At 46.9% G+C, this 27,260-nt stretch overlaps 2 protein-coding genes across 12 annotated transcripts in view; one reads left to right on the forward strand and one right to left on the reverse strand.

Moving 5' to 3' along the window:
- The window catches only part of Marf1 (meiosis regulator and mRNA stability factor 1), a 37,817-nt gene extending 28,584 nt beyond the window's left edge, over positions 1 to 9,233 (reverse strand). For 5 of the 7 annotated variants that reach the window (XM_027940448.2, XM_027940447.2, XM_027940449.2 and 2 more), the window contains exons 1-5: positions 9,155 to 9,233; positions 5,535 to 5,736; positions 2,373 to 3,065; positions 1,457 to 1,631; positions 311 to 537 (exon numbers count right to left, since the gene is read on the reverse strand). In XM_027940448.2, coding sequence (XP_027796249.1) covers positions 311 to 537; positions 1,457 to 1,631; positions 2,373 to 3,065; positions 5,535 to 5,678 — 1,239 coding nt within the window. In that variant the 5' untranslated portion in view covers positions 5,679 to 5,736; positions 9,155 to 9,233. Of the gene's footprint in view, positions 1 to 310; positions 538 to 1,456; positions 1,632 to 2,372; positions 3,066 to 5,534; positions 5,737 to 8,858; positions 9,120 to 9,154 lie in introns of those variants that run through there. The other 2 variants (XM_071605612.1, XM_071605611.1) reach the window with 2 other exon arrangements.
- Positions 9,234 to 13,478: 4,245 nt separating this feature from the next.
- Nde1 (nudE neurodevelopment protein 1) overlaps positions 13,479 to 27,260 on the forward strand; it is a 41,835-nt gene continuing 28,053 nt past the window's right edge. For 3 of the 5 annotated variants that reach the window (XM_027940455.3, XM_027940456.2, XM_027940458.2), the window contains exons 1-3: positions 13,479 to 13,558; positions 21,653 to 21,777; positions 22,724 to 22,877. In XM_027940455.3, coding sequence (XP_027796256.1) covers positions 21,695 to 21,777; positions 22,724 to 22,877 — 237 coding nt within the window. In that variant the 5' untranslated portion in view covers positions 13,479 to 13,558; positions 21,653 to 21,694. Of the gene's footprint in view, positions 13,559 to 17,760; positions 17,894 to 18,401; positions 18,468 to 21,652; positions 21,778 to 22,723; positions 22,878 to 27,260 lie in introns of those variants that run through there. The other 2 variants (XM_071605666.1, XM_071605667.1) reach the window with 2 other exon arrangements.

Below are 27,260 nucleotides of genomic sequence, written 5' to 3' on the forward strand. Positions count from 1 at the left end.
AACCATCAAAATGTAACCATAAATAACATTATTGAAAGATTAAACATGATTAAGTGATTTCTAGCACTTTAGGAATAATCTCTTGCTAATTTATTTTATTTGAAAACTTGAGTAGGAATAATGAGATGTTTGTTTGGTGGTGGTGGTGCATTCCCAGTCCTTTTTTATTTTTAATTTTGAGACGGGATCTCATTAAGTTGGACTAGTGATTCTGCTACCTTAGCTGAGTTACTAGGATTATAGGCATGCACTACCATTCTTGGCTGCTAGATTAAAATACTAAAAAAAAAAAAAAAAAATTTTTTTTTACCTGGCAATTATTCAGTTCTTGAATAACTTCTTTGTTTTCTTTACTGATGTCACACACACAGATGAACTCTGCTTCTCTGTGACCTTTAAAAAATCTTTCACGGATTCTCTGTACAACAGTGGTAGCTGACCGGCCAGAAGGAACTGAGCAGTTTTCAATATCCCAAAAAACTCCAATGGGGGGCAAGTTTTCCAGCACCTGTCCGGGTACTGTGACTTCCGGTGACCCTTAAGAAATGTTGACACTTTAATTACATGTTGTGAAAAATAAAATGGCAAATTAAAATACATTAATAGGTCATTACCTAACATTCTTAGTGGCAGAAAAGCTAAATTACTGATGGATGTTAAGTTTACAATGCCAACTAGACTGACTGACCTAAAAAGCAACCAAGGTGCCACAGTACTTCTCCAAGATCATTCCCGTTTTCCAAGAGAGAACAAATCTATAGGTCAAGTGACTTTAAGCTCACAGTAAATCTATCTTGAAGTATGAGCCATTCTCAAGCTGACCAGTGACGCTTCTCTGAACACGAGCCACCTAACGGATTGGATACTGCTGCTCCAGGCCTGGATTCCCATGGGCACCCATGCCTCACTACCTACTCAGTGAGGAAGAACACTGAAGAGATGACCAAGGTGAAGCTGTCACTACTGTTGAATTTAAATTACCTTTAATGCTTAACATCCCATCTAACACTTAAAAATGTCTTTGAAAAATATCATATAAACTACTTTTGAGGGAAATGATTTTAACTGAGAACTCTTAGATTTTCAAATTCCGTTTAATATCAGCCATTACTAAATTGTTGTAAATACTGACTTAATAACTTTTAGGATATATACAGCAGTAGGCTCAATTATGAACCCATTGACCCCACATCTCCTAATGACTTCCCATTTTTCTATAAATAACTTCTGATCTCAAACAGCCTCCACCCAACATCAAGGGCAAATGACTTTACTGGTTTATAGTAATAATAATAAGATTTTTACCAAGAGATGGAAGGGGAGACTCACATAGACTTTAAAATCAAACACAGTTTTAGAACCACAAGGGATCTTTTAAAGGTGATTAGATGCAACGTCAGTACCAGCTACTGAAAACTACTTAAAAATGCACATTTTACGCCATACTGTCATTTACCAAATTTCGAAGCAGCTTTGCCTAGACTGGTCGTCAATAACAACGTGGTCTCCTTCCCTGTTCCTTTGGTTCCACAGCCATTACACAGAGGGATAGCAAAAGGTGCAGGTTGAGTATTTGGAGGTGGTATATTTGGCCAGACTTTAGCAGCATCAATTATACTATTTCTTGCCGGCTGTTTTAAAATTTTTTTAAAAAAGGAGGAGGTTTCAGATACATCATTTCAGAACCTAGAGTTACACACATCTGAAAACACATTCTAAGTGTTTCACCTTTCCACCTAAACTCTGATAAAATGTATTTTCAAATAATCTTTCCCAGAATGATTAACTATTAATTCGTAGCCTCATTTCAACAAGTGACTTGAAATGATCGGGGCAGACAGCACAGGTTAACCATCTATGCCTCTGCTTTCTGGTGCACATGTCTGCTGCAGTGGAAACCTCACCTCACACACTTGACTAAGGGCAATGTAGTTTTCCCTTGAACTCTGTGACTGAGGCAGAGTCCTCCATGTTATTACAAAGACAATATGGGGTAACTTATGTTATCTGAAACTCACAACTACAGATAAAGTTACAAGAAATCAGCTGTGCCCTAGCCATTAAAAATACAATAACCCAGAGCTTTTGCAGAACTAGGTTCTTAAGTTGGATACAGACTTATTTCAATTAGGGACTCTAAAGGCATAAGTTACCAAAAAAAAAAAAAAAAAAAAAAACACCACCACCAACAACAACAACAAAAAAAAAACACTGCACTTTTTTAAAGGCTCTCCCATTTTACCCTTGCATCTTTCAGGACCAGCAGAGGTCATGCTCATGGGGAGATCCACCCTGTGCACAATAATACACTACAGAAAAGTCATTCTTCAAACCTCAGCTGCACCCAATATAGAAAATAAAAAGATACAAACCTTGTTTAGACAGTCTTCGCAGTAAAGTGAGCCCTTTAAACAAACCGGAGGTACCACATTTAGGTGTAAAGAGTTGGTGCACAAATGAGGCGTTAGCTCCGACTGTGAAATGTGCTCTTCCAAACGCCCTGGAGCCCCACTTGTGAAATCAGAACAGGGAAAATAGCCAGCAGAGGTGCAGCCCTGGAGAGTTGGAAACTGATGCAGCTTGTGCATGCTACTGTGACATGACTGGAAATGGAGCTTTCCACAACAGGGGAGGTGTTTGCAGGAGGACAAATTACTCTCTAGACACGTGCTGGGAAAGTCACTCGCAATGCCTGCCAAGTTGCTCCTAGCTGAGGCATTCTGAAGTGAAGACGCAGACTGGAAAGCAAACCCTGACCCTACCTGACATGTGACCGTCCTGGTGCTCTGTGAGTCTAAGAGTGTGCCCGTGTGAATCAAGCTACCAGTACCTCCACCACTGCTGCCACCACCACCACCACCAAAATGCATTGGCGAAGTGGAGGAGTCATTGGGGCAATGAGCACAGCAGCTTACTTTGGGGACAGTTGAAATCTGTATTTTAGGTTGCTGAAGAGAATGAATATCAGGAAGTGGGACTGCTGGAAAGAGCTTAGAGCCAGCATGAAGGGGAGATGGTACATCCTTTAATTCCACAGCAACTTTCTTGTTCTCCATGTACTCTTTCTGAGAAAAGAAAATTGAACATAAGTCAATTTTATGAGGTCAGTGACTTTTGTCAACTCATATACTACTCCATTAAAAAACAGAAATAGTGTTTAATTCTGTTTCCATCTCTCAGTCATATCCCAACAAAATGGAATATCGGCTAAGACCAGGGGTGTTCTTTGGAAAGGTCTCCAGGATGTGGATTAAAAAACACAACTAATATAAAGACTGTTGCTGGTGTGGCAGCATGAGCCTGTAATCCCACTGACTCAGGAGGCTGAGGCAAGAGGAAGGATCACAAGTTCAAAGCCAGCCTCAGCAACTTAGTGAGGTCCTAAGATCTTAGCAAAACCCTGTCTCAAAAAAATCAAAAAGGGCTGGGGGTATAGCTCAGTGGTTAAGCACTCCCGGGTTGTTCAATCCCCAGTACCAAAACAAAGAGGGGGTGGTCGGCAAAGCAAGTTAATCATCTGTGCCTCAGTGACTTCCCTTTTATAACTTCCTCTGCCTCACAGGACTTTCGAAAGATGACAGGTGGCATGAAAACAATAATGTCACAAACTGTATTCAATAAAGATACCTTGCAAGCAAAGTGGTTCACCAAATAGTTCCTGCATTTAGTGCGTCAGGGGTTTTAGTAGGGTCCCCTAAAGAAGAGGAGTAAGATTCCCAAGGGTCCAGCTCTGTTGTCAAGGACACTTAAGAAATGATAGGGTGTCATGACCTAAAGCCAGAATGACAACCATTATATCAAACCAGCAAAAGAATTAGTACTTAGAAAACCATCTGGGAAAAAGAGACAGTTCTGCCATCTAACTTCAATACAGGGGAGGACAGTATATGACAAAAGTTACAAGCAGGGCATTCCTGTCAAGAGACCTGGAGCTGAATCTGATGTTCCAAAGCTGCATGACTTTGGGTTAGTTACTTAACCTCTCTAAACTTTGGTTTCCCCATCTATAAACTGGGAATCATAAAAAGCACCTTCTACAGTTACTGAAGGATGAAATGGGATTGAGCATATAAAGTACTTAGCACAATACTGGGTCCCTGAAAGGGGATCTAACTAATTAATCAACTTTATGGAGTGAATGCAGAACCCCTAACCCAAAGAGGAGGCCCTCACATAGTGACTGAAACATGCTGATCCATCAGAGCATGGAAAGGCCCTTTAACTATCATTCTACACTCATTTGGAAGGAATCTGAATTTTCAGTTAGACTTTTCCTTAAAGGGGGATAACAGCAATGGGCTGACCAGGCAACAAGCAGTGTGTCTTGATAATTATAGTTCAGACTAGAAATTATGAATACACTGGCATTTCAATTTTTATATATCAGGCTCTTATGTGCAATATTATGATGAACTGGTTGCCTAAAACCTACTCCATTCTGCATGCCACTATCAAAAACAACTTTTGAACCAGGCACAGTTGGCGCATGTCCATAATCTCAGTGGCTCAGGAGGCTGAGGTAGGAGGGTCACAAGTTCAAAGCCAGCTTCAGCAACTTAGTGAGGCCCTAAGCAATTTAGCAAGACTCTGTCTCTAAATAAAATATAAAAAGGAGCTGAGATGTGGCTCAGTGGTGAAGCATCCCTGGGACCAACAAAACCCAGGGTTTGAGGTAATGCTGAGAATGCAATTCTGAACTGGGTGACTCTACAAGGACCAGATCCAGATCATAACCCAGGAATCCCTGTTGAGATGCCAACACTCCTTGTCAACTGTCCCTAAACCGATGCACTCTGGAAATGACCCAAATTACTTGATGCCTTGCAACAAAGACAACTATATAGTAAAAAGCATCATTAACAACAACAAAAACATATAGTGAAAACCTAGAGAAGACAGAAAACCAAATTGATTTTTTTAAAGTCTCATTTGAATCCCAAGTACAATAGAAAAAAGGAAAATAAGTGGTAACAGGAGTGCATGAAATCAGAAAATGTCAAAATCACTATGAAAAAATAAAGCAAGCACAGGGCTGGGGACGCAGCTCAGAGTAAGCTATGTGCTCCACACATGTGAGTCCCTGGGTTTGATGCTGAGCACTACCACCACCACAGAAAATTCATAAGACACATTCAGGAGAAATCCTGAATAAAAAAGAATGCCAATACGGTCTTGTCAATGTTTCCTAAGTCATGAGACTCAAAACCTCAGAAGGCTCCAGTATAATACAATTTATTTTGCACTTTCCTCTGATTTTACTACACAGTCTTTGGAATTTAAGACTATATTAAGAAACAAATCTTCCTGAAATTTTAACTTTAACGTTTAAAGTTTCTACTATCACTCAGAGTGGAATACAGGAATGAAAAAAAACCCAAAAAACTACACCCTCATTGCATCAGGAATAACAACGTTTTATAATGGGCAATACAGGAACACCTGGCACAGACTCCAGGGAAAGAGACTGATGCCAGACCAAATGGACCTCTCATCTAGTCACACAAGGAGTTTGCTAAGTCCTTGCACATAGTTACCGTTTGGGGACTAAGTGGCAACGTCTGCTCAGGACGAGAAAAGCAATTAGAGAATTTCCAAAGCCATGGCTTAGCATCATTATCTTGTTGAAGCCATCCAAGTGTTCTACTGCAGGGGTTCTCAGTTCCGTTTCCTTCCATCATACAGCCATGCAAAGTGGTTCAACATTCTTTCATCTTTCTTTTCTTTCATTCTTCCACCCTGTTAAGAGCAAGTGACATTTCCTTGTTATTTCTTCATATAAGGACAAATTTTATATTAAATATGACTGCAACATGTACCACGCAATGGCTGTCAATGATTCAAATCTGAAAGAACAAAAGAATGCATATCATAGCACCTTACAAGCTACTAAAATGTGTTAAACTTGATTGACTGCTTATGCTTAAAATCTAAAAGCATCAATCTGATTTTTATAAAATCTATAAACTGCTATTCCTTGTGTTTGATAGCTCTTCAAATAGGAATGAGTTTTGATTGAGTCCTATTTTTTCTTTAAACACTGACATGCTTGAAAAAATAGCCTAATCTTAGACATTCTCATGTTCCTGAATGAGACTTCTCTTCACCTGGCTAGAGTCAACTTCCTCTGCCCTAAGCGGACTTTTTAAAAGTTATTTTTAACTCTCTCTTTTTCTCTCTCCCCTCACAAGATTCTGCCTAGAAGAGTAAAGAAGATGATGGAATAGAGAATCTAATTGTATTAAAAGAAATAACACGATATCAGACTCTACCACTATGTCTCTGATATGAGCACTGTGAATTTTGAATTCTATTCTGCACAGAATAAATCCAACCAATTTCTCAGTTTACTTATGATGAAAGTCCAATATGACACACCACAAAAAAAAAAAACTAACAATTAAAGCAACCACAAGTCACAGGTGTGCTGTATTTGCTCCACTGTAACAACACTTTTACAAGTCTTAAACAGTACAATAAAGACAGATCAAATCAATCCATACCCACCATTCATGGAGGAAGCTGGCCAATGGTGAGGAAGACTAAATTTCATTTCTAAGTCCTTACCACAATGTCCCAACAACCACCTTTCTTACCTATACTGGCCATTTTCAGGGGATTAATTTCATTATCAGAAATTCTATTTAAGCATACAGTAAACAACTTCTTAGTTCTATCTCTAATAAGATGTTCTTTCCAAGAGATATTAACATCTACATGGTAGGAGGAGCTGAGAAATTATATAAATACTGTGTCTAAGGTACATGAGAACTGACCACATAAAGCAGAAGTCTGGCCTGTGTGCCCAAGCCAGCACACTGCCTGTAATTTAAATGGCCTGTGAACTGAGAATGTATTTTACATTTTTTAATTCCTGAAAAAAAAATTAAATGAGATTCAAATTTCAGTGGCCATTAAGTTAACTTATTGAGACACAGCCATACTCATTCATTTAAATGCTGTCTGTTGCTTGCACAATTGCGGAGTTGAGTTGTGACAGGGACGGGCCACAAAGCCTAAAATATTAATTATTTGGCCTATTTAGCAAAGCTTCAAATTTTCATTAAGTTTCTCTTTCTGGGCTTGGGTGTGGTGTTAGAGTACATGCTTAACAAGGCCTTGAGTCTAATCCCCAGGGCACATGCAAGACACACACACACACACACACACACACACACACACACACACATTGTTTCCTCCTCTGTAAAATGTGGCTAATTTTTCCCTGGTCTACCCCAAAGCATTGCATATAAAATAGCAAATCACTCAATACCCATTTTCATCATTGTATCTTGTACTAAGCACAAACAGGCCTGTTACACAGTAGATACAAAGTAAATATTTGTTGAATGAAGGAATTAAGAAATCACAAAATTTACCCACTAGAGTTGGAAGTGGTTAATCAGAGAGAGCGAGCGAGAGATGGAAATGCCAATACTAATATCAAATAATGATACTTGGTTTTTACCACTACATACAGGTCTTATGTGCCCTAACAATTTGTGATGTTCCTGGTATAAACAATTTTAATATGCTCTCTCAAAACTCTTCAAAGCAAAAACCCCAAATTGAACTAGAATTTATAAAGCATTTTCACTTAACCTTATTTTCTCATTCAGCAAATATTTGCTTATATTTTACTAAAGCACAAGAAATATAATGATGAAAAATAAGGAATGGATCCACTTATATAAACTTTTTCCCCCTCAGTAATTCTGTGAGGCAGAAAGGGAATGATTGGTCTTATTTCATAAAGGGAGAAATTGAAATTTAAGATTCTGTAGCTAGTCAGAAATCACACAATTACTGCAGAAAGGGGCAAAATTAGATTTGCCCAACTCTTACCACCACACCAAGCTGCCTCTAATACTGCTTAATACAAGCAAATAAAAGTAAAAACTTGCTGATGGCCTGCACCCTGAAATTTTTCCAATATTTCTAGGAATGCTACTAAGCAACTTAGGTAGCCAAAGAAGGGCTGTTTAAGTTGGAATCTCCCTTCAGTCTCTCTCTCTCATGGCCTTTGAACAATTCAGATAGTGGCCTGAGAGTACAGGATGTGATGTCACGCTATATATTTGTCCCCAATTCCACCTCTTCCTAGCTGTCCAGCTTTGAGCAACTCACAACTTCTCTTACCTTCACAGTCCCTTCTCTTACCTTTCATACAAAAGAAAGAGGGGGGGAGGGGAAAACAAAGGAAAAAAAAAGTAACCTGCTCAGAGGATTGTTTGATTACAGGAGTTGCTAATCCATTTGGAACACTTAGCAAATGGCCTTCCCTCGTCACCCTATCTTGTCCTGGGCTCCCACACCACTCCATCACCATTTTTTTTCTTTTTCACATCTCTCCTTGCTACTTTATTCTTATTTTTTACCTGCTATTTTATTCTCTTTTAGTCCCATTAGAATGTAAACTCTAGGACAACATTCCAGGGATGTTTTCTTATTCATTATTATCTCCGGCATCTAGCACAGTGCCTGGCATATAGCAAGAAATAACTGTTGAACAAATGATGAGCTCAATAAACGTCAAATAAGAACGTTTAATTTTCAAATTTTTTTGCATGCAAAGCAGAAGACTATCGCTCAGAGATGCTGGGAAGTGCAAAAAATAAAAACATAGCTGAAAATCTCTTGGTAAAATCAGAAAAGGTGCTTGGGAAACTCTAAAAAGGGTATCAGGAGGTCGCATACAATTATAGGGGGAGTGGTTGAAACCCCAAGGCGACCACCCTACCGGTTGTTGAAAGACCCAGCTGAATGCAAAATGCTCGGGAGGATTGCAAAACACCCATTCCTAACGTTTTCTTTTCACTTTCCAACTTTGCATACCCCTCTGGGAAGGTTGCTCCTCTCACCTGGAGGGCCCAATAGGGAGCAGGGAGACAGGTGCGGGCGGGGAGCCAAATACCCCAAAGGGGAACGTCTGCATAACAGTGACAGTAGTGAAGGAACTTGAAGGGGAGACCAGCCGACTGATTGGAAGCAGCCCGTGCCGCGGGTCCCACTCCTTCCCCTCGGACTAGCCACCTCTCCTCTCACCCCACCAGCAATAGGTGGGGGAAGGAGGGGGGCATTGCCCCTCGTCCAGCTCCGGCGGCCCCAGAGCAGTGGGCCTGTCAGGGTCCAGTCCCAGCGCTGACAGCAAACTCACCTCGGCCGCCGGCTCCACCTCCGCTCACATTCCGGCCCCGCCGCCTTCCCCCCGCCCCCCCCAGGCCCTTTGTTTTGATTCCCGACTCCGCAGCTCCCGCCGCCGCCGCCAAGCGCACCCTCCACTTCCGCTTCCGCACCGCACCGCCCCTGTCGCAAAACCGACGCCCTTCTCTGCCGCTCGCCCCGCCCCCGCCGCCGCGTCCTCGCCGCGCGGGGCACGCTGGGAACCCCCGGGGGGGGCGGGGCCTCGCGGCCCTGCAGCCTCGTCAGGCTCAGTCCCCTCCCGATAAACCCCTAAATAGGGACCTTCCCGGGGGGTTGCCCGGGATTTCTCCGCAGAAATCCCCAGTTTAAGAAGGCCTCTCCCCTACCCTGAGGTTGTGGAAGCGGTTGGGACCTCAAAGCGGAGAATTGGGGGAGCTTGTGGGGGCAGAACCGAGGAAAAACCTGCCGAACGGGATTTAATAGAATTAAGCTCTTTTGGGGGGCCAAGCGATGTGCACGGGATTTCATTGAAAGACTCGGTCGCTTCGGCTTTCCGCCCCCCGCCCGCCTGGCCACGTGACAGTCCTACTTATTTTTAAAAATTAAATGGCGCATGTTTCACAGCGTCCTTAATTACGACTAGTGCAGCCTAGTGGCGAGAGGAGGAGAAAACCTGCCGCCCGGGCTCCCTGCGAAGTCCTCGGTTGCTTTCTCGCAGTTTCGACCCAGCTGGCACAGATAAAGCGCGTGCAAAGACTTAACGCTGGATACTGTCACCAACAATTAAAGAGGGCCGTGGCGACCTCAGTTAAAAAATCGTGTTTTTAAAAGCCCTGATCCAGAGCTCGTTACAAATGAATACAACGTTTCCATTGACAGTGGACAAAAAAGGAGACCCTACAGTTACAAAAGCTTTGTGAAACTAACAGCACTTTTTTGTTTTAGCTGGATAAACATGCTGTGGGTGTGTTTTTTCAGTGGCACCTCACGATTTTTCACTTGATGTGATTTTTTTTTTTTAAAGACTCATCAGGCCAACGTGGTGATTTCTAAAACTGCCAGCTGCTCGCTATTTCCTGTTGCAAATTAGGAGAAAAACAAAGCACGTATTATCTGAACCTAGGCACAGTTGAGAATGTGCTAGCAGAATATTACTCAAAACATTCTACTTTTAAGTTTGCCGAGAAACAAATTAACTTTACAAAAGAATCAGTAAGTAGAAATTACTAAATGAGAACTTTCTTTTTCTTTTTCTTTTTTTAACTGAAGTCTTCAGGATGAGGTGGTTTCATTGGGCAATTCGTATTTAGTGGTGATTAATACGTCGCTGTAGACATGTATTGTGAAGGGCAAGATCCAACATGTCCCTGAAGAACCCTTTGTGCCTGTATTTAATTTTCCAGAAGGCACACAGCAAGTAAACATCATCTGCCTGCTTAGGTATTTATTATTGCGGAGTAGATCTTCATTGTGTCTGTGTTTGGGTAGTATTTTCCAAGTGGGAATTGAAACACATGAAAACCCACCGTGTTTCTATGATTTTTTTTCCCAAAGTATCAAACAAATATGCTACTCTTTTAGATGGTTTCACCCCTCCTTTTAAACTTTAGTTGAGTATTTCTGAACAAGATTTTGTTAACAAACATAAACAAGGAAACAGTAATTTCTCTTAAGATATATGTTAAGTACAGATAGCCTCTATTAATTTAGTTCTATTTAGTAAGTCTAAGTTTTTCCTTATCCAAATAATAACTTCCACATTTATGAAACAAGGATGAAGACTTATTTTTGTGTTATTTGAATGGCTACTTTGCATTTGATTTGGCTTCTCAGTTATCCAAGCTGCTGTTACAGGGGTTTCTCCTCAGTAACTGCTTTCCTGCCTATGTTAGGTTGAGTGTTTTGAATTGGTAAATTATGGTGGAAGTGTAACCAAAAGCTCGGTCCCTCTCCCCAATGCCAACCAATACCAATTTAATAATGAGGACACGATTTTGAGAAAAAAGGTAAAAGAAGGTTTATTGCTTTACTAGCGAAGGAGAAACACAAGGGAATCCTGTCCCAAAGGCTGTGACACTCCTGATCAAGAGGGACAGGGGGGTTTTAAAGGAACTTTTCAAGAGTTACATTCTAGTAGGGGGGTCCTAGGTCACCCAGTTAGCTTGTTAGAATTCATTTGTTAATTTGGGAGATGTTCATTTCCCAGATCTTCAGCAGGCTTCTCCTTCCTGTAGTGGGCTTGTTCAAGGGGAAGAAAAGATAACACTGTCTCCCTAATCTTGTTGGGGAGAGGGGAGAAGAGAGAAAAAAATATTTTTTTAAAAAAGTAAACCTTAGAGCATTGAAGGCTATAGTCACAAGGCGAAGGGGCCACTGTTACAGAAGACTCTAAGGAGAGAAACTGAGCTCTCTGTTACAGAGTCATATCTCAAAGCTGCAAAGAAAAAAAAACTCAAGCAAACCTGCCCCCAGGTTTGGCAGTGAAGGAGCTGAAATGAACCAGGTATACTGATTTGAACAGTATTATTATTATTTTTAATTAGATAAAGAGGGAAACATTTTAAGATTTTGCCTAATGACAAATCCTTTCCCCCAATTTTTTGTCCTGAATAAAACTTTTTTTTTTTTAAAGAGAGTGTGTGAGAGAGGGAGAATCCTTCAATATTTATTTTCTAGTTTTCGGCGGACACAACATCCTTGTTTGTGTGTGGTGCTGAGGATCGAACCCGGGTCGCACGCATGCCAGGCAAGCAGGCCACCACTTGAGCCACATCCCCAGCCCCCTGAATAAAACTTTTAACGATAATCATTTCAGTATCCTTCCCTGTTCTTTATGGAAACATTGGGAAAATGAGAACCAACTAGTGCAAATAATTTGATCATTTCCATTTAGGCAAGACCAATACCTCACCAGTTTGTGCTTCAACTTGTCTAGGAACTGGGTGATTACTTCCTGCCCAGAAACCTTAGAGTTCTAAAGGTCAAGTAAAATTTAGAAGGTAAAGGCCTCAGACTGAGCATCAAGCCATATGCAAATGATTTGTTAGTGTTTGGGACCAGATTGGAAATTTCTGGAAAAACACTTTGGTACTTTCCTTTACCCTGTTGATGTAGGTGTTGGGGTTTCCTTTTGTGTGTCTGAAATTCTTTAAGGAACTAGCAAGGAGTCAAAGAATTATTAGAGAAAGGTCATTCTAATTGTAGCAGGGAGGCAGGAGGGATTCTCTGCCTCTAGTTTATGGTGAAAAATCAAACAGAATCAAAGAGAGCCAGTTTTGAATGCTGATTTGTTAGTTACTAATTGTAGTACCTTGGGCAACTCCTTTAACTTCCCGCACCTTTGTCTTCTCATCTTTTAAAATAAGTACAATAAAAGTGTTTTCCTGTGGTTCTCATCATGGGGGGCGGGGAAGACTCAGCTCCATCATCACATCCTTAAAGTGGCTTCTCCTGACCATTTTATCTGAAATGACCCCGCTCATCCCTTTTCTATCACAACTTTGTTTTATTCATAACTTATCATGACACCCGAAATTATTTTATTCGCTTATTGGTTTAGTGCCTTTTTCTTTTCAAAATATGAGCACTTGGAGGACAGGTACCTTTGTCTGATTTGTTCATCGTGCTCTAAGAGTGCCTAGTACATAAAATTGCTTGATTAATATTTGTTAGTGAACAATTAACCTGTCTCGAGAGTTAAACGAAAGAAAAAAAAAAGCTTGTCAAGAAGTTAGTGTGCCTGAGATACATAATAATTCTACAAAAACCCCAGTCATTTAACAAATACGTATATTGTTCATACTATGTGCAAAGCTGACTGACCTAACCTCCTTCTACAGAAGAAATTGAGAGCGTAGTTAAATAACTTGCACAAGAGCACACCGCTAGCAAGGGGCAGAGCTAGCATTCAAAGTCAAGCTCTTGGGCTGCCTCTGAAGCAAACAATGAAGTTGACGATTCTATTCCGGGTGTAAAGGACTGGAAAGGACACGGAACACTGGTGGCCTCGGCGGGCCTGGGTCTTTGCCCTTCTTTCAGATTGGGGGGAAGGGGAAGAAGGGGAAGGCAGTCGGTGTGCAAGAGGCCGGCGTCTTTTCCTGAAGTGCGTGGCCCGCGAGGACAAGCCCGTCCCGGGTGCTGGGGAGGGCAGCTGGCCCCTTCTCCACGGCTGGCCAGTCGCCGCCCAGCAGCCGGCCCCTCCCGCGCAGGGCAGCCGCCGCGTGGCCCCGCCGCGCCCGGGCCTGGGAAAAAAGTTTCCAAACCGCGCTGCTCGGCGCTGATTGGCCGAGCCGGACGCGGACCCGTGGCGCTGCAGCCAATGGGCGGCGCCGGCCGCGAGCGCCGGGGCGGAGATCCGAGGACCCGGGCCGCGCCACCCTCGCCGCCCGGGCCGCCGGGTCTTCGGCGCCTGAGCCCGGTAAGTGGGAGCTGCGGCCACACTCCGGCCCCGCCCGGCGCCCGCCCGCGCTCGCGGGACCGCACCCCGCCGCCGCCTTGCAGGGACCCTGCGCGCCCTCTCCCGCTGCCCGGGCTCCGCGGGCTCCCGAACACCGCGCCTTCCCGGAGCCCCGCTTCCTAACTTTCGCCCGCCCACCGCGTGCCCCTCGCGCCCAGCTCCTCGGGTGGCCAACCTCGTTCCGCTTTCTGCGCTGGTCTCTCCAGCCCCGCTGCCCTGCCCGCCCTGGGGACTTCCTGGGTCACCTCGCCCTCCTGGTCCCCCGGCCCGGCTCTACCGCTCTTCCCTCCTTCGAGGTCGCCTCCTAGACGCCCCTCGTCTCTTTTCCGCCCCTCCATCCCGCCACCCGCCCGTTCCCGCCCCTGCTTCTCCTGCGGGCCCCTGGTCCCCCTCATTCCTTCACTTCCAGCGCCACCTCCGCCTTCGTGCCCATGTCCCCACCCCATTTTCACCCCGAGCGCAGGCTTCCTTCCAAAAACCACCCCCGCCTTTGCATCTCCCTCCCTTGGAGCAGTCTCCTTCCACCCGCTTTTCTCAGACCTCTGCAGCGGGGCGGTTCGGATTTCTCGGGACAGCACTTTGGGGCAGGATTGAATAAAGGGTGAAAAGCGCTTATTCCGCAGCTTGAATGCTGGCTGGGCTTACCTGCCTCCCCGAGGTCCCGGGAAACCCCGCCGTCACCTGGACACTGCTTTGGGGCAGGTACTTTATCTTCTCTAAGTCATCTCAGGTTCTCGGCCTCCCGAGAGCCCGAGCGCCCCGTCTTCTTTGTCCAGGGTTCGTACCAGGTTGTGCCTCTTTCTTTCTACTTTTAGCCCGAGGCCCCTTTTAACTTCCTTTCTAAAGAAAGGGCCCTGGCAGCGTGTGCTGTGCCCAGGTTTGTCATTTTCTAGGCTGGTTTTGTTTCAATGTATTCTGGGCTAGGATGGCGTTTTAGGACTTGAGTAGGGTGCTTTGAAGCGTAATTGAATACCCCGCTACTCCCAGAGCCTCTTGTTATCTGACCACCCTTGCCCCTCCCCCTACCTCGCTGGTATTTCACCAGTTTTGAAACTTAATCTTTCCTCTCAGCTCTTTTGTGTTGTATTAGATGCTGATGATCTGTGCCCTTGAAGTCTTACGGTCTCTCTGAACTGTGTATTTTATCCCACTTTGGATAATAGTATCCTAACTTGGCTTACTCTGTTAGGACGTTATTTTTGTTTCCGAAATGTATTCTTTGCCTTAGAACTTGTGAACCCAGAAAGATTACACTCCCATCTCTTGCAAGACAGTTTCCTAACTTAATCCTGCCAGTGCCCAGAAAGTTTGTCCCTGCAGCTAGTATTGCTTTGCGGGCCTCTCCCAGCAGAGCACATAGTAGGCAGGCATTCAAGAAGTGATTAAAAGGAATAGAGGAGGGGAAGACAGTAGGAAAAATTCCCTGGTATCTTGGTTCAAAAGAGTAAAATTATCTTGGAACAATAGCTATTTTTCCCCCTAGCATAAGCTTTTTAAAATTTCAAAAATGACATGCTTACTGTAAAAGTCTAGTGTAAAGAAGTGTGCCAGGTACAAGTAGTTATCTTGGTGCCTGCTCTACCCCTACCCTGGCACTTCCTTCCAGACCCTTTTCTAACCGTGTTGCAGAGAGAGGAAGATAAACAAGAACGACCCTCTTTCAACACACCATGAGCTTTCTTCCGTATGTGTACATGTAATTCTCAACAACTGCAGTTTTCCATCAGTCTTCTGCTGACACTTAGGTTTCTCCAGTTTTCCATGTTAGTGAATGACAGGGTGTATCCCTGAGCACCTGTCCTTGCATGCTTCAGTACTTTTGTAGGTAGATCATTATAGACCTTGAAGGCACAAAGAGACACCAGGCTTGCTGACTCTTCACTGATTTTTGCCCCAGTGATGTCACTTCTGCAAAGTGCAAAGCCTGCGTGGTAACAAGGCTCTTGGTGCATGTGTGAACACTTGCCAGCTTCTCTCTCTTCCCTCCCTTTCCCCTCAGCTCTTGCATTTGTTTTGATCGGGAAGGAGGTGGGGTTTGGGTGGAGAAGGGCAGCCAGTTAATTCCTGATGGTTTCTACCTGTGTATTGATCCTGATCAGCTGTGCTGACTTTCTTTGCTCAGAGGGAAGCCAAGAGGGACCACTTAATTTTTTCGAGTTTTGAAATCAGAGATGTGTGTCTCCAGTGTGTTTTGAGACATTCCTGTTCCATTTAATCATGCAAAAAATGCTGAAATGAATTTTTATAGAATTTTTATAGGAGGTAGAGTTCTAAGTGATGCCAAACAGTTTCTGTACCACTGGATCCTAGTTTGTTTTTTGCATGCTGCATGTATATTTGAGGTCCCCATCAGATTGGTCCACAGACTTCTGGACGTGTTGACAGGAAGATCTGCACACAGGTGAATTAAGTGTAGAATCCACTTTAAAGATAGAAGTTACAAGCTGGGTGCAATGGCGCATGCCTGTAATCCCAGCGGCTTTCGGGCTGAGACAGGATCACAAGTTCAAGGACAACTTCAGCAAAAGTGAGATGCTAAATAACTCAGACCCTGTCCCTAAATAAATCACAAAACAGGGCTGGGGGATGTGGCTCAGTGATCAAGTGCCCTTGAGTTCAATCTCTGGTATCCCCCCCCACCCCCCAAAAAAGATAGAAGGTACAGAGCTGTGTATGCTGTGACCAGTATGAACCAACACCTGCCTTCTATAGTGTCTTTAAAAGGACCATAGGCCAAATGAAATGAGGGAATCTGACCTCCAGTCAGTCTGTCTGCAACTCCTGCAAGGCCTTGGACTTGGTTCTGGTTGCTTCTACCACTAACTTGCCCCTTGAAAGATGGCCAGTGCGTGCCATGTTCCTGCTCTACCATCCGTTTCAGCTACTGCCTACCTCTTAGGGCAGAACAGCCTGAGGCGGCTAGTGTCCTTTGAAAGGAGTTTGTTAAATGCCCAGCCAACAGCAAGTAGAAGGCCAAGGTAAAAAGTCAGTAGATAATCCTGGAAGGAGAGAGCCTTTGTGAGTCACCAAGCCTGCTTTCTGTGGCAGAGAGCAGAGCCATAGGACTTTCCAAGCCAGATTCCAAATAGTAAAAGGAAATATATTTTTAAGCAGGAGCATCACAAGTTCAAGGACAGCCCCAGCAATTTAGCAAGGTCTTAAGCAACTTACTGAGACCCTGTCTCAAAAAGGGCTGGGGATGTGGCTCAGTGTTTAAGCACCCCTGGGCTCAATCCCTGGTGTGTGTGTGTGTATAGATACACACACACACACACACACACACATACATATGGTTGCTTCTTTACACTAGACTTCTTCCCCCTTCTTCAGAATTTCTTTCCTCTTCCCTAACTATTGCTTTTAGAATGCGTGGCGTGGGGTTTGGGTTGAAATCCATTCCTGTGCCCCTTGTCCTTTTAGTTGACATACAGGATTGTGCAGGCTCTGATGTAGTCCAGGGTCTGTGTGGTTTCTCTTCAGTCCCTGAAGGTCAAGGCTGGGCCCTTCTCTCTGGCCTTCTTATAATTAGACCCACCCACTCACCATCACATCACTTCCAAACACGTCTCGCATCCTTTCCAGAGGATTCAGTTTTAAGCCTCATTGGCCAAGATAAAGGTCTTAAGAAGCCCTTTTCTAAAACTCCCTTGTAAGCATGCAGGAGGAGCCTCTGAACTCCAGTAACTGCGTGGGCTACTGCTCATCACGTGACCCTGGGTGGGCGGGTTTCCCACTCCGCATCTTCTCCAGCCACTTCTCATTACCGTTCCCAGCTGCACCTGGGGAGAGTTGGGTTTGGTTCTCTGATAGTGTCTTGGGGTTTCCAGGTGTGAGCAAGCTTCAGCGCCTCTCTCCTCCCTCAGGCCCCGTCTTGCTGCCTTTCCTTCTGCTCACAGCCCTTCCCAGTTATCAGTCTCCATCTCTCCCTGGTTCCCATTCATTGAATGCCAGACACTGTTGTAGGCACTGGGGATGAAAAAGCTTGCTATACAAGAACTGGCATTCCCATGGAGAAGATAAACAAAACTCAAAAGTGATGAAATAAGATGCAGCAGAAGTTAGTAGCTTAGTGAAAGTTGGAGGGGAGTGTTGATAGAGTATTTAAATATGGTCTCTTTGTGGACAACATTTCACTGGAGAGCTGAATGGCAAGAAGGAAGCCTGCTGGACAGAGACTTGGGGCAAAAACATTCCAGGCCAAGGGAAGAGCAAGTGCAAAGGCCCTGTGGTGGGAGCAAACTTGGTGTGTTCAAGCAAGAGTGAAGACAGTGTGCTTGGGACAAAAACCAATAAGAGGTAGGAGATGTTTAGAGAAGTAAGCAGGGGACTGGTCACCTGGGATCTTGTGTGTGATTTTTTTCTGAACAGTCAGAATAGTTAGTCTGTGTTAGGTACTACCTCACCCAATTGTGTGCTGTCTTCTATGCCACATAGCTGACGCTGGCCTCCATGGGGTCACCAGTGTGTTAATGGGCACATGGCGCTCATCTATAGATGCATGAGCTCTGTGCTCTTGAGGTTATGGAACTGGTTTGGTAACTACATGTTAGATGAGAACTGGGCTCCTTTGAACTTAAGCTGGAGCACAGAGTGGTCAGTCTGGATTTACCCCTTCTCCTTATCATGTCAATTACTCTTTTTTTGGTACTGGAGATTGAACTCAGGGGTGCTTTACCCCAGAGTTATATCCCTAGCATTAAAATAAATAAATAATATATATTATTTCTATTATATATTATATTATATATATATATAACATATATTTTTTTTTTTAAGAGAGAGAATTTTAATATTTATTTTTTAGTTTTCGGCGGACACAACATCTTTGTATGTGGTGCTGAGGATCGAACCCGGGCCGCACGCATGCCAGGTGAGGGCGCTACCGCTTGAGCCACATCCACAGCCCCAATATATATATATATATATATATATATATATATATATATATATATATATATATATATATAGAGTCGGGGTCTTGCTAAGTTGCTGAGGCTGGCTTTGACTTGCTGTCCTCCTGCCTCAGCCTCCCGAGCTGCTGGGATCACAGGTGTGAGCCACTGCGCCTGGCCAAGTCAGCGACTGGCTTAGAATCTGGGCCAGGCCACCCTCTACCCTTTCCTCTTCCGTCAACACTCTACCTGTTTTTACTTGGAGCAATAAGAATGTTCTCTTCATATATTGATTAGGTCTTGTCTGTGGCAGAAAGCCAACCCACAGGGAACTGATTCTCCTGTCCTTAAATCTGCTGAGACAGGGTGCAGGGGTGGCAGCAGTACCGAGAGACCCCACCTCTCATCAGTCCAGCTCTCCGTGGTGATGGCCAGATGTGCACTGGCCGTCCTGAGCTTGCCACTTACCACTGACCAACCCCGGTAGGAAGTGTCCTCTGGGGAGCTGTGCGGAAGGAGGGCACTCCGTGGCTCCGGTGGCGCAGCCTGTCCTTGGCTGCGTCCAGCCACCGCGCCAGCCGTTAGTTCAACCACTGGGTCCGGTCCCTCTGTCATTGGCTCATGCCTGGGTTGGGCCCAGCTCATGTACCAGTCAATGTCACAGTAGTGACAGTGCTCACCTGGGTCCGGCCATCCCCGTGCCAGTCACTGATGCCAGAGGACTAGGTTGTCTCCCAGAGCCAGAGAATGATCTCAAATCCATGAACCACATGCAGTAAGAGTGGAGTGCGTTCCCCAGGGTAATACTGGGGCACGGTCACAGCAAGATGGCGGGAAGGATGAGTGGCTGGGAAAAAATCTATCCATCAGCCACTCTGGCCATACCCGTCTTCTCAACCTGGATGGAGCTCTCAGACACTTCCCCGTCGGGATGGAGTGGGGAGGAAGTGGTATGTTTTCTCTGAATTATGGAAGGGTTAAAAATTAGGAGGGAGAGAACAGCCTCATGGTTTGTGTGTTTAACCAAAGATTCAGCTTGTGGGTTATGTCTGCAGCGGGGTGGACCCCTAGGAGCCTGAGGGAGGGAGGGACCTTGATGACATCATATGTGGACTCCTAACTTTTGGCAAGCTCAAGGCCTCCAACTCGGAAGATAGGCTGTGACATCAGAGAAAGAGGAGGTCTAGCCACAGGGAGCTGACAAGCCATTATTAGCCCAGGTTGGTGGAAATTGGAGCAGCCCGAGCCCTCGGAGCCAGCTCCCTCCTCCAGCTCCTTGGACCCCTGTCTCCATGTCCCATCTGCTGTCACCTGCCAGGCTCTCTCTCCTGTGCTCAGCTTCCTTCTCTTTTGCACAACCTGGAAACTCGGGCTCAGGCCCCTGTGACTGGCATGTCCCTCAGTGTCCTGGATATTTTCCAGCTCTTATCTGCTTCTCTGTTGTGTCCTGGTTGCTATGGAATGTCCCCTTGTCACTGTCCTCTCCTGGGACAGCTCTTCCTCCTTGTCTCCTCTTTCCTTTCTCTGCCTGCCTTTCCAGCATTGGCATCCCCAAGTGCCACACGTGGTCCTCGGGAGACTCTACCGTTGGCTTAGAGTTCAGCCCTGAGTTTCGGGTCCGCTGTTGCATCTAACTGTGTCCTGGACGAGTCAAACCCAAAATTCCCCAGACGGGTTTGTCTCCCCCAACCCACCCACTCCTCCTGGTACTTTCCATCTTTGGTGATGGGGATAGTTGAGGTACCTGTGGCCAGAGCTAGACCCAGGAGATACCTCCATCTCCTTTCCCTCTCTCCCTGCTCTCAAATGTAGTAAGTCCTGGAATCCTGTTTTTTTTTTTTCAAAGTTGCTTATTTTTTTGAGATGAGATCTCACCATGCTGTCCTGGTGGCTTCAAACTGGGCTCAAGCAATCCTCCTGCCTCAGCCTCCTGAATTGCTGGGATTATAGCGTGCACCACTGTTCCTGGTTCCTGATATATTTCTTTCTTTTTTCTTTCCTGGTGGCACTAGAGATTGAATCCAGGAGTGCTCTGCCAACCACTGTGCTACATCCACAGCCCTTTATTTCTTATTTTGAGACAAGCTCTTACTAAGTTGCTGAGGCTGGCCTTAAACTTGTGATCCTCCTGTCCCAGCCTCCCAAGTCTCTGGGATCACAGATGTGCACCACCCTGCCTGGCTGCTGCTGCTGCTGCTGCTGCCACCACCTTTTTTAAAAGAGGAGGAAAAGTTTATTTGAGGGCTCACAGTTTCAGAGGTTCAGTCTGTGGTTGACCGACTCCATTGCCTGGGCCCAAGGTGAGGCAGAGCATCGTAGCATGGGGCATGGTAGAGGAGAACACTGCCCCTGGGTTTCTTAACAGGTCAAAAAAGCCCACTGGGGGCTGGGGATGTGGCTCAAGCGGTAACGTGCTCTCCTGGCGTGCGCGGGGCGCTGGGTTCGATCTTCAGCACCACATAAAAATAAAGATGTTGTGTCCACCGAAAACTGAAAAATAAATATTAAAAAAAATTTAAAAAAAAAACCCCACTGGTTTAGCTCCTCTGTTTTAATCCTTCTGGCCTCCAACCTCAGCCTCCCTGACTTCCTCAGTGCCCCGCAACCGACTTACTCTCCTGATGTTTCGTGTCCTCTTCCTCCTCCACCTTTGCCTGTCATATTCTTTCACCTGCTGCTCAGGCATCACCTGTCCTGGGAGGTCCCCCTCCTGACTCAGGTTGAGTTGGGGACTCCCTCCCCAAGCATCCTGGTCACTGCAGAAATACTTCTCATTTTCACTGTGGTGGCAGTTTCTCTGATCCTGTGTGTGTCCAAACACACCAACGTGTGTGCTCTACAGAGACGTCCGTGTCACGTGACGGTGTCCTGTGCCTGTGTTCTTGCACTCACCACGGATGGTACCTTACATCTCCTCCCCCTGAGGGGAAGCGGGGGTCTTGCGGACATTCTGTGTGGCTATCTGGGTCCTATGGTAGGTGCTCAGTAAAGATTCATGGAGTGAATCAATCTTAACCTGTGGAATGTGACAGCTGGGCTGTTTTTTGCTTGGATTTAGTTTCTGTTTGGGAGCAATATTTTATCACTTAATCCAGAATCAACTTCAAGAATCTGTCATTGTTGTTAAAAATACGGACCGTCACTTTGAAACCTTCTCTCCTAGACACCATGCCCCAGGAAGTGTGATCCCTTCCCCGTTTCTACCATGGAAGACTCAGGAAAGACTTTTGGCTCCGAGGAGGAAGAAGCGAGCTACTGGAAAGACCTGGCAATGACCTACAAGCAGAGGTGAGTCCTGCAGAGCCCAGCTGGCCTCCTGCTCCTGGGAGAGTTCTTATTGCTGGCCCGTTATGCACCTGCCCCGTGAAGGGCTCATCTCACACTCAGAAGGGCCCCTGAAGGAGCTGCTGTCGCCTGTTTTATAGATGAAGAGAGCCTCAGGGGAGGCAGCCTCCTGCCCAGGGTCACTGCCGGCGAGGAGCAGAGCTGGAATCAGCTGCAGGGCTGTGCCTGACCGCCCCGCCACCTGCGAGGGTGGAAACTCGGGCCGCTGTGACCCACAGCCAGTTCCTGGATGCCGTTGCACTCAGTTATAAATGGGGTTTTTAGAAAAGAACTTTCCCCTGTGCCTAACAAAACAGGTTGTTGGCAGATTTTAAAATCGGAAGCCAACGTTCAGTGGGCACGTCTGGAGCTGTGTGTGTGAGTCCAGTGCTTGTCCTTGTTGGGCTCTTAGGATCTCCATGTGAGGTCTTGTTCCAGTCCCTCTCGTTTCTTTATTCTTAGTTTGATTTAAAGTTTATTCAGGTTTGGTTTTGAAGGGAACAAGTCTCTTGAATTTTAAGGATTGAGAAGCCAGACAGACTTTTGGGATGGGCTGGGGACAGGCCTATGGTGGAGATACATGTATGAAATAATGTATGTAATAAATCTGCAGAGGATACAAAATCCCAAGTATACTTGCTACATGTTGGTATATGCTGACTGACTGAGCGAATGGTGAGTTTGTTAAGAAATGGCTTTGAGTCGGGTACATGGGAGTTAGTTCCCAATTCTGTTTGATTTCTTGTGTGATGGTTAGACAAGTTACTCATCTTGTCTAAACCACATCTTGTGTGTAAAATGGAAGTACTGTCAGTGAAGAGGTGATCCGTGTCCCGCAGTGACGGGCACAGTGCAGCACATACTAGGTGCTCAGTAAATTATCATTTGACTTTGGGCGATTCTGCTGCAGGGCAGAGAATACGCAGGAGGAACTTCGAGAATTCCAAGAGGGAAGCCGAGAATATGAAGCTGAGTTGGAGACACAGCTGCAACAGATCGAGTCCAGGAACCGGGACCTGTTGTCAGAGAACAACCGCCTGCGCTTGGAGCTGGAGACGGTCAAGGTGAGGGCTGGGCGAGGTGTGCTCAGGCAGGGGCAGGCCTGCAGCAAGGACGGGCTAGAGGAGGGGCGCTGGGGGGTGTGGGCCAAGGCCAGGTCCCCTCTCCTGCAGGCCTGGGGGAGGGGTGGTCACTGCACTCTGTGCCCCTGTTGGATGGAGCTCTATGGGAAGCAAGTCACACCCGCGTCCAAGGCCTTTCCTGGAGCCCTGTGCTGATTTCCCAGGGCACATGGCAGGGAGCTCTTTCTGGATGTTGGATGGTCACTAGAGTTGCTGATCATCATGAGGCCCGGGTTGTGCTGACCAGGATGGTAACCCCCAGCTACAGGTGGCTGTTGAAAAGGAAGTTAATGAGCACCCAGCCCTCGATGCCTCAGTCACACGTTTCTAGTGCTTCTTGGTCACCTGCGGCTCATGGGTGTCATCAGTGGGCAGAGGCCTGCGGAACGGGTACCTCGTTAGAGCGCTAGGGGACGTTTCCCAGTGCAGACCCTGCGGTCACCCCCTATCTGCAGTTTCACTTTCCATGGTTTTAGTTACCTCAGAATGTATTATATGGAAAATTCCAGACATAAACAATAGTTTTGAGTAACTTTTACTCTGCCTTATTGTTATAATTATTCTATTTTACTGTTATTAATTTCTTAAAGGGGATGAGTTAAACCTCATCATAGGGGGGTGTGTGTGAGATAAAACACCTCCACACAGGGTCGCAGACTGTCTGAAGTCTGGGGCATGGCTGAATGCCTTGGATGTGTCCCTATGGAGAAGGGGGAGCTGCCCTCTGGATGTGTGAGCCACGTGGTGCATTGTGGGTGTCTAAGGGCACCCTGGCCTCCCTCCAGCGCGTGCCAGCAGGCATCTCCTTATCTCTGGGGTTGAAACAGCCAAAATTCTCTCCAGATGTGGCTGAGCCCAGGGAGCCACTGCTCTGACGGGTGAAGACCGTGCCTCCTGTGCATTCTATAGGACTTAGCAGATGACCATTGGGGGCATCCTGTGCCCCAGAGACTGGCTCTCAGCCTGGCTGCCAGTCAGGACCACCAAGCCGGCTTCATAAACGCCAGGCAGACCTAGGCAGTTCCATCCTGTCTACCCCAGCTCTGCTCCACCGATTCTGAGATTCCACTTCTCAGTGATTTGGGGGCAGGGCCCTCACATGTCTGTACGTGTCTGTCCACTTCTCTCTCTCCAAACACATTTTAAAACATATTTTTAAAAGTTTTTATTAGGGGCTGGGGTTGTGGCTCAGTGGTAGAGCACTTGTCTTGCACGAGTGAGGCACTGGGTTCAATCCTCAGCACCACATAAATAAATAAAGTATTGTGCCCATCTACAACTTAAAAACTTTTTTTATTATTATTTTTTTTTATAAGTGCATTCTAGGCATACCTAATAGTGGGGTTCATTCTGACCTAATCCTACTTGCATGGCATGTCGGGCAGTTAGGGAGATGGCGCTCTGTCCCATTGTTCTGCTGTGAGAGCCTTCTACGAGGAAGGTCTGCGTGGGTTGGAGAAGGCTTCATGTGGAGCTGAGAGGGACTTCAGCTGGGGTTGGAAGGGGGGCGGTGTGTGTCTGTCTCTGTGTGCAGCCAGTAATGTGGTGCTTAGGGGCTGGGGTGTGTGAGAGAAGTTCCCCGGGACCTGTGTCAGAGAGGACAAGGTGAGTGGCAGGTGGAATCCTGGCCTTCCTGTGCATGGGAAAAAGCAAGACCAACACATGCCCTGGGGATTCAGAGAAGGGACCGGAAAGGCCCCAAGACCTTGGAGGCTAAACAGTGAAGTCCCCACTTGGTGCAGTAGACCAGAGAGCCCAGGCTGGCCATCGACGCACAGGTCCGTCCGGGCCCTCGATGTTTGCTGGACCCTTTACTTTTTCCCAGCATTTACCTTGAAAGGTTCCAAGAACCGGGCAAGGGAGACCTCTCCAGGGGACGTCTGCGTGTCTGCCTCCTGGTCTCTCCCGTGGCCTTGCCATCCTGCCTCCTCTGTGTCTGCGCCCCCTGCCAGCTTATTTTCGGATGCATTTCAAAGTCGGCTGCAGATTGTGCACATCTTCCCCTGAGTTCTGCCTTCGCATTAACCAGACTTCAGATGTTTGTTTACAGTTTTCCCTCTCAAGAGTAAAATGTTCTATTTTTAGGTTTTTAAAAAATATTTAACATCCCAATCTAAGGTGTGTAGAAAAATCTGGATCTCTGACTTCCCCTGAGAAGCAGTGGAACTGGCCACGCCAGGTCTGCGTCCGCCCACACCAGCAGGGAGCTGAGACCCGCCTGCCCGTCCTCTGCCTCCAGTGCCCAGGGCCAAGTGTCGGTGGTCTGTTTGTGTTACACTGGGGCCACCTCCCTCCCTCCTGTGACAGCCTGACCTCTCTGCCCATGGCATTGGTTCTTAACTTGGAGAGGACTCGGGGACAAACGCTGTACAGAGTGAAGGATTGCAGGCCGCCCTGTGGTTTGGAGAGCGCGGGACTCCCTGGAGGCTGAGTGTCCCTTGGTTACTGAGTAATTAGCTGCTTTAAGCCTGAGCCTGCAGAAGCCCTCTTCAGCACAACCACTGGCAGGAGGGAGACGCACAGCCTCCCAGGGAGGAAACAGATATCTCCGAGGACGAGTGCGCTGCCCCCAGTACGCATCTGTCCATCACCTAAGAGACGTGCTCGCGCGACGGGCTTCTGGACAAGTGGCCCATTCATGGCGCTGAAGCAGCGCCTGGCAGGAATCAGACAGAGCAGCTATTGAGGCCCCGTCAGCTGACGGCTCCTTCTGATCAGCCCCAAGTGAAGGCGCAACAAGACAGGACAGCTTGCCATGTCCCCAGTTCAGAGGACACCATCTGGATCTGGGGGGTAGAGAAGTCCGCTCCCTGCATCCTCTCGGAACCTGCAGTGTAGTCGCGGTGATGACCTGGGACCCCAGCGTGCTTAGAGACGGACGGCTCCAAGCAAAGGGTACAGGGCAGTCAGATCCCCACCTGGGAACTGGCCGGGCCGCCTCGGCCTGTCCAGGCCCTCGCTCTGCTCACAGCCAGGGATGGAGCAGCAGAGGGACCCTGGCGGCCCGCGGGAGGGTATGGAATGCCCTCCTGTCACCACCCTGTGAATAACCGGCTGTTCTGTGGCCCGGGCACCATGACGTCACCCCCCAGCGCATCCGGACCGTGTCTAGCAACAGCTCTGTGTACTGGACCGAGTGGAGGAGAAGCTGGCCTTTGTTTTCAACTTTCCCAGTGGACCTTGGGCCTTTCTTGTGGGACGTGTCTTCTCTCATGTGTTTGTGGAATCCAGGAAGGGGGTGGGGCTGAGGGTGCCGCTCAGGGGTAGAGCCGTTGCCTAACACGGGGGACCTGGGTTGATCCCTGGCACCACAAAATGAAATACATAAATAAAATACAGAAGCAAGTGTGGGAAGGCTGTGCTGATGCAGAAAGGAATTTGAAAGACGAGCAAAAGTAGGAGAAAGCATGGGCGGCACGTCGGTGACCTGGAATGAAGTGGCTTAGGGCTGCTGAGTGTCACCGTGTTTGGTCCTGGGGATTGAACTCGGGACCCTCTACCCTGAGCTCTAACCCCGGTGCTTTTTATTTAGAGACAGGGTCTCACTGAGTAGCTGAGTCTGGCTGAGAATGTGTGACCCTCCGCTTTGGCCTCCAAGTCGCTGGATCACAGGCATCTGCCACCGTGTCTGGCTAGGGTCATCTTAACACCACCAGCTCTAGTGGCGGGCTCAGTCTTGACTGGGTCGTCTGCGGCCAGCGGGTTTGGGCTGGCTGTATAACTGAGCCTCAGTCCCCACTTCTCAGGCTGGCGCTGAGATCAACATGCAGTAAATGTAAACTGCTCCAAGTGGGCCACAGCCATCCCTGAGACGGCACCCGTGATTCCCTGACTTTGGAAAGTACCAGCCAGTCACCCCAACCTTCCTCTGGTACTTAGTGATCATTTTCCTTCCATTTCCTCATCTCCCTCCCTCCTTGCCCAAAAGTTTCCCATAACTTCCCCTGTGCTGTAGGGGACTGTCCTGGGTCAAAGGACGTTGTCACACTGCTTGCCCGATGCCCTCCTCTCATCCTGATGCACAAGCACCGGTGGTCCCCCCTACTCGATGGTGCAGAACGCACGTTGGGCGAGGCTTCCTCTATCCATGGACACCTTAAATGGTTGGGGGGCTGTAGGGACCAGGTTTGGGAGTGGGCAGGTACCACATGCCGTGGGGGGGTGGGAGGGAGCAGGAAGCACTTGGCATGTGGCTGGAGCACTAGGTCACGACATGCCTGCCACCTGTCCCCAGGGTCTTCTGTCACTCCCAGGGGAGCTCCTGTCCCAGGAGCGTTGGAAGGAGGCGCCAGGAAGTCAGACTGGCGTGGCTCACCCTCTCTGCTT

This window comes from Marmota flaviventris, chromosome 19 (genome assembly GCF_047511675.1).
Source record: "Marmota flaviventris isolate mMarFla1 chromosome 19, mMarFla1.hap1, whole genome shotgun sequence".
In the NCBI taxonomy this organism is placed as follows: Eukaryota; Metazoa; Chordata; class Mammalia; order Rodentia; family Sciuridae; genus Marmota; species Marmota flaviventris.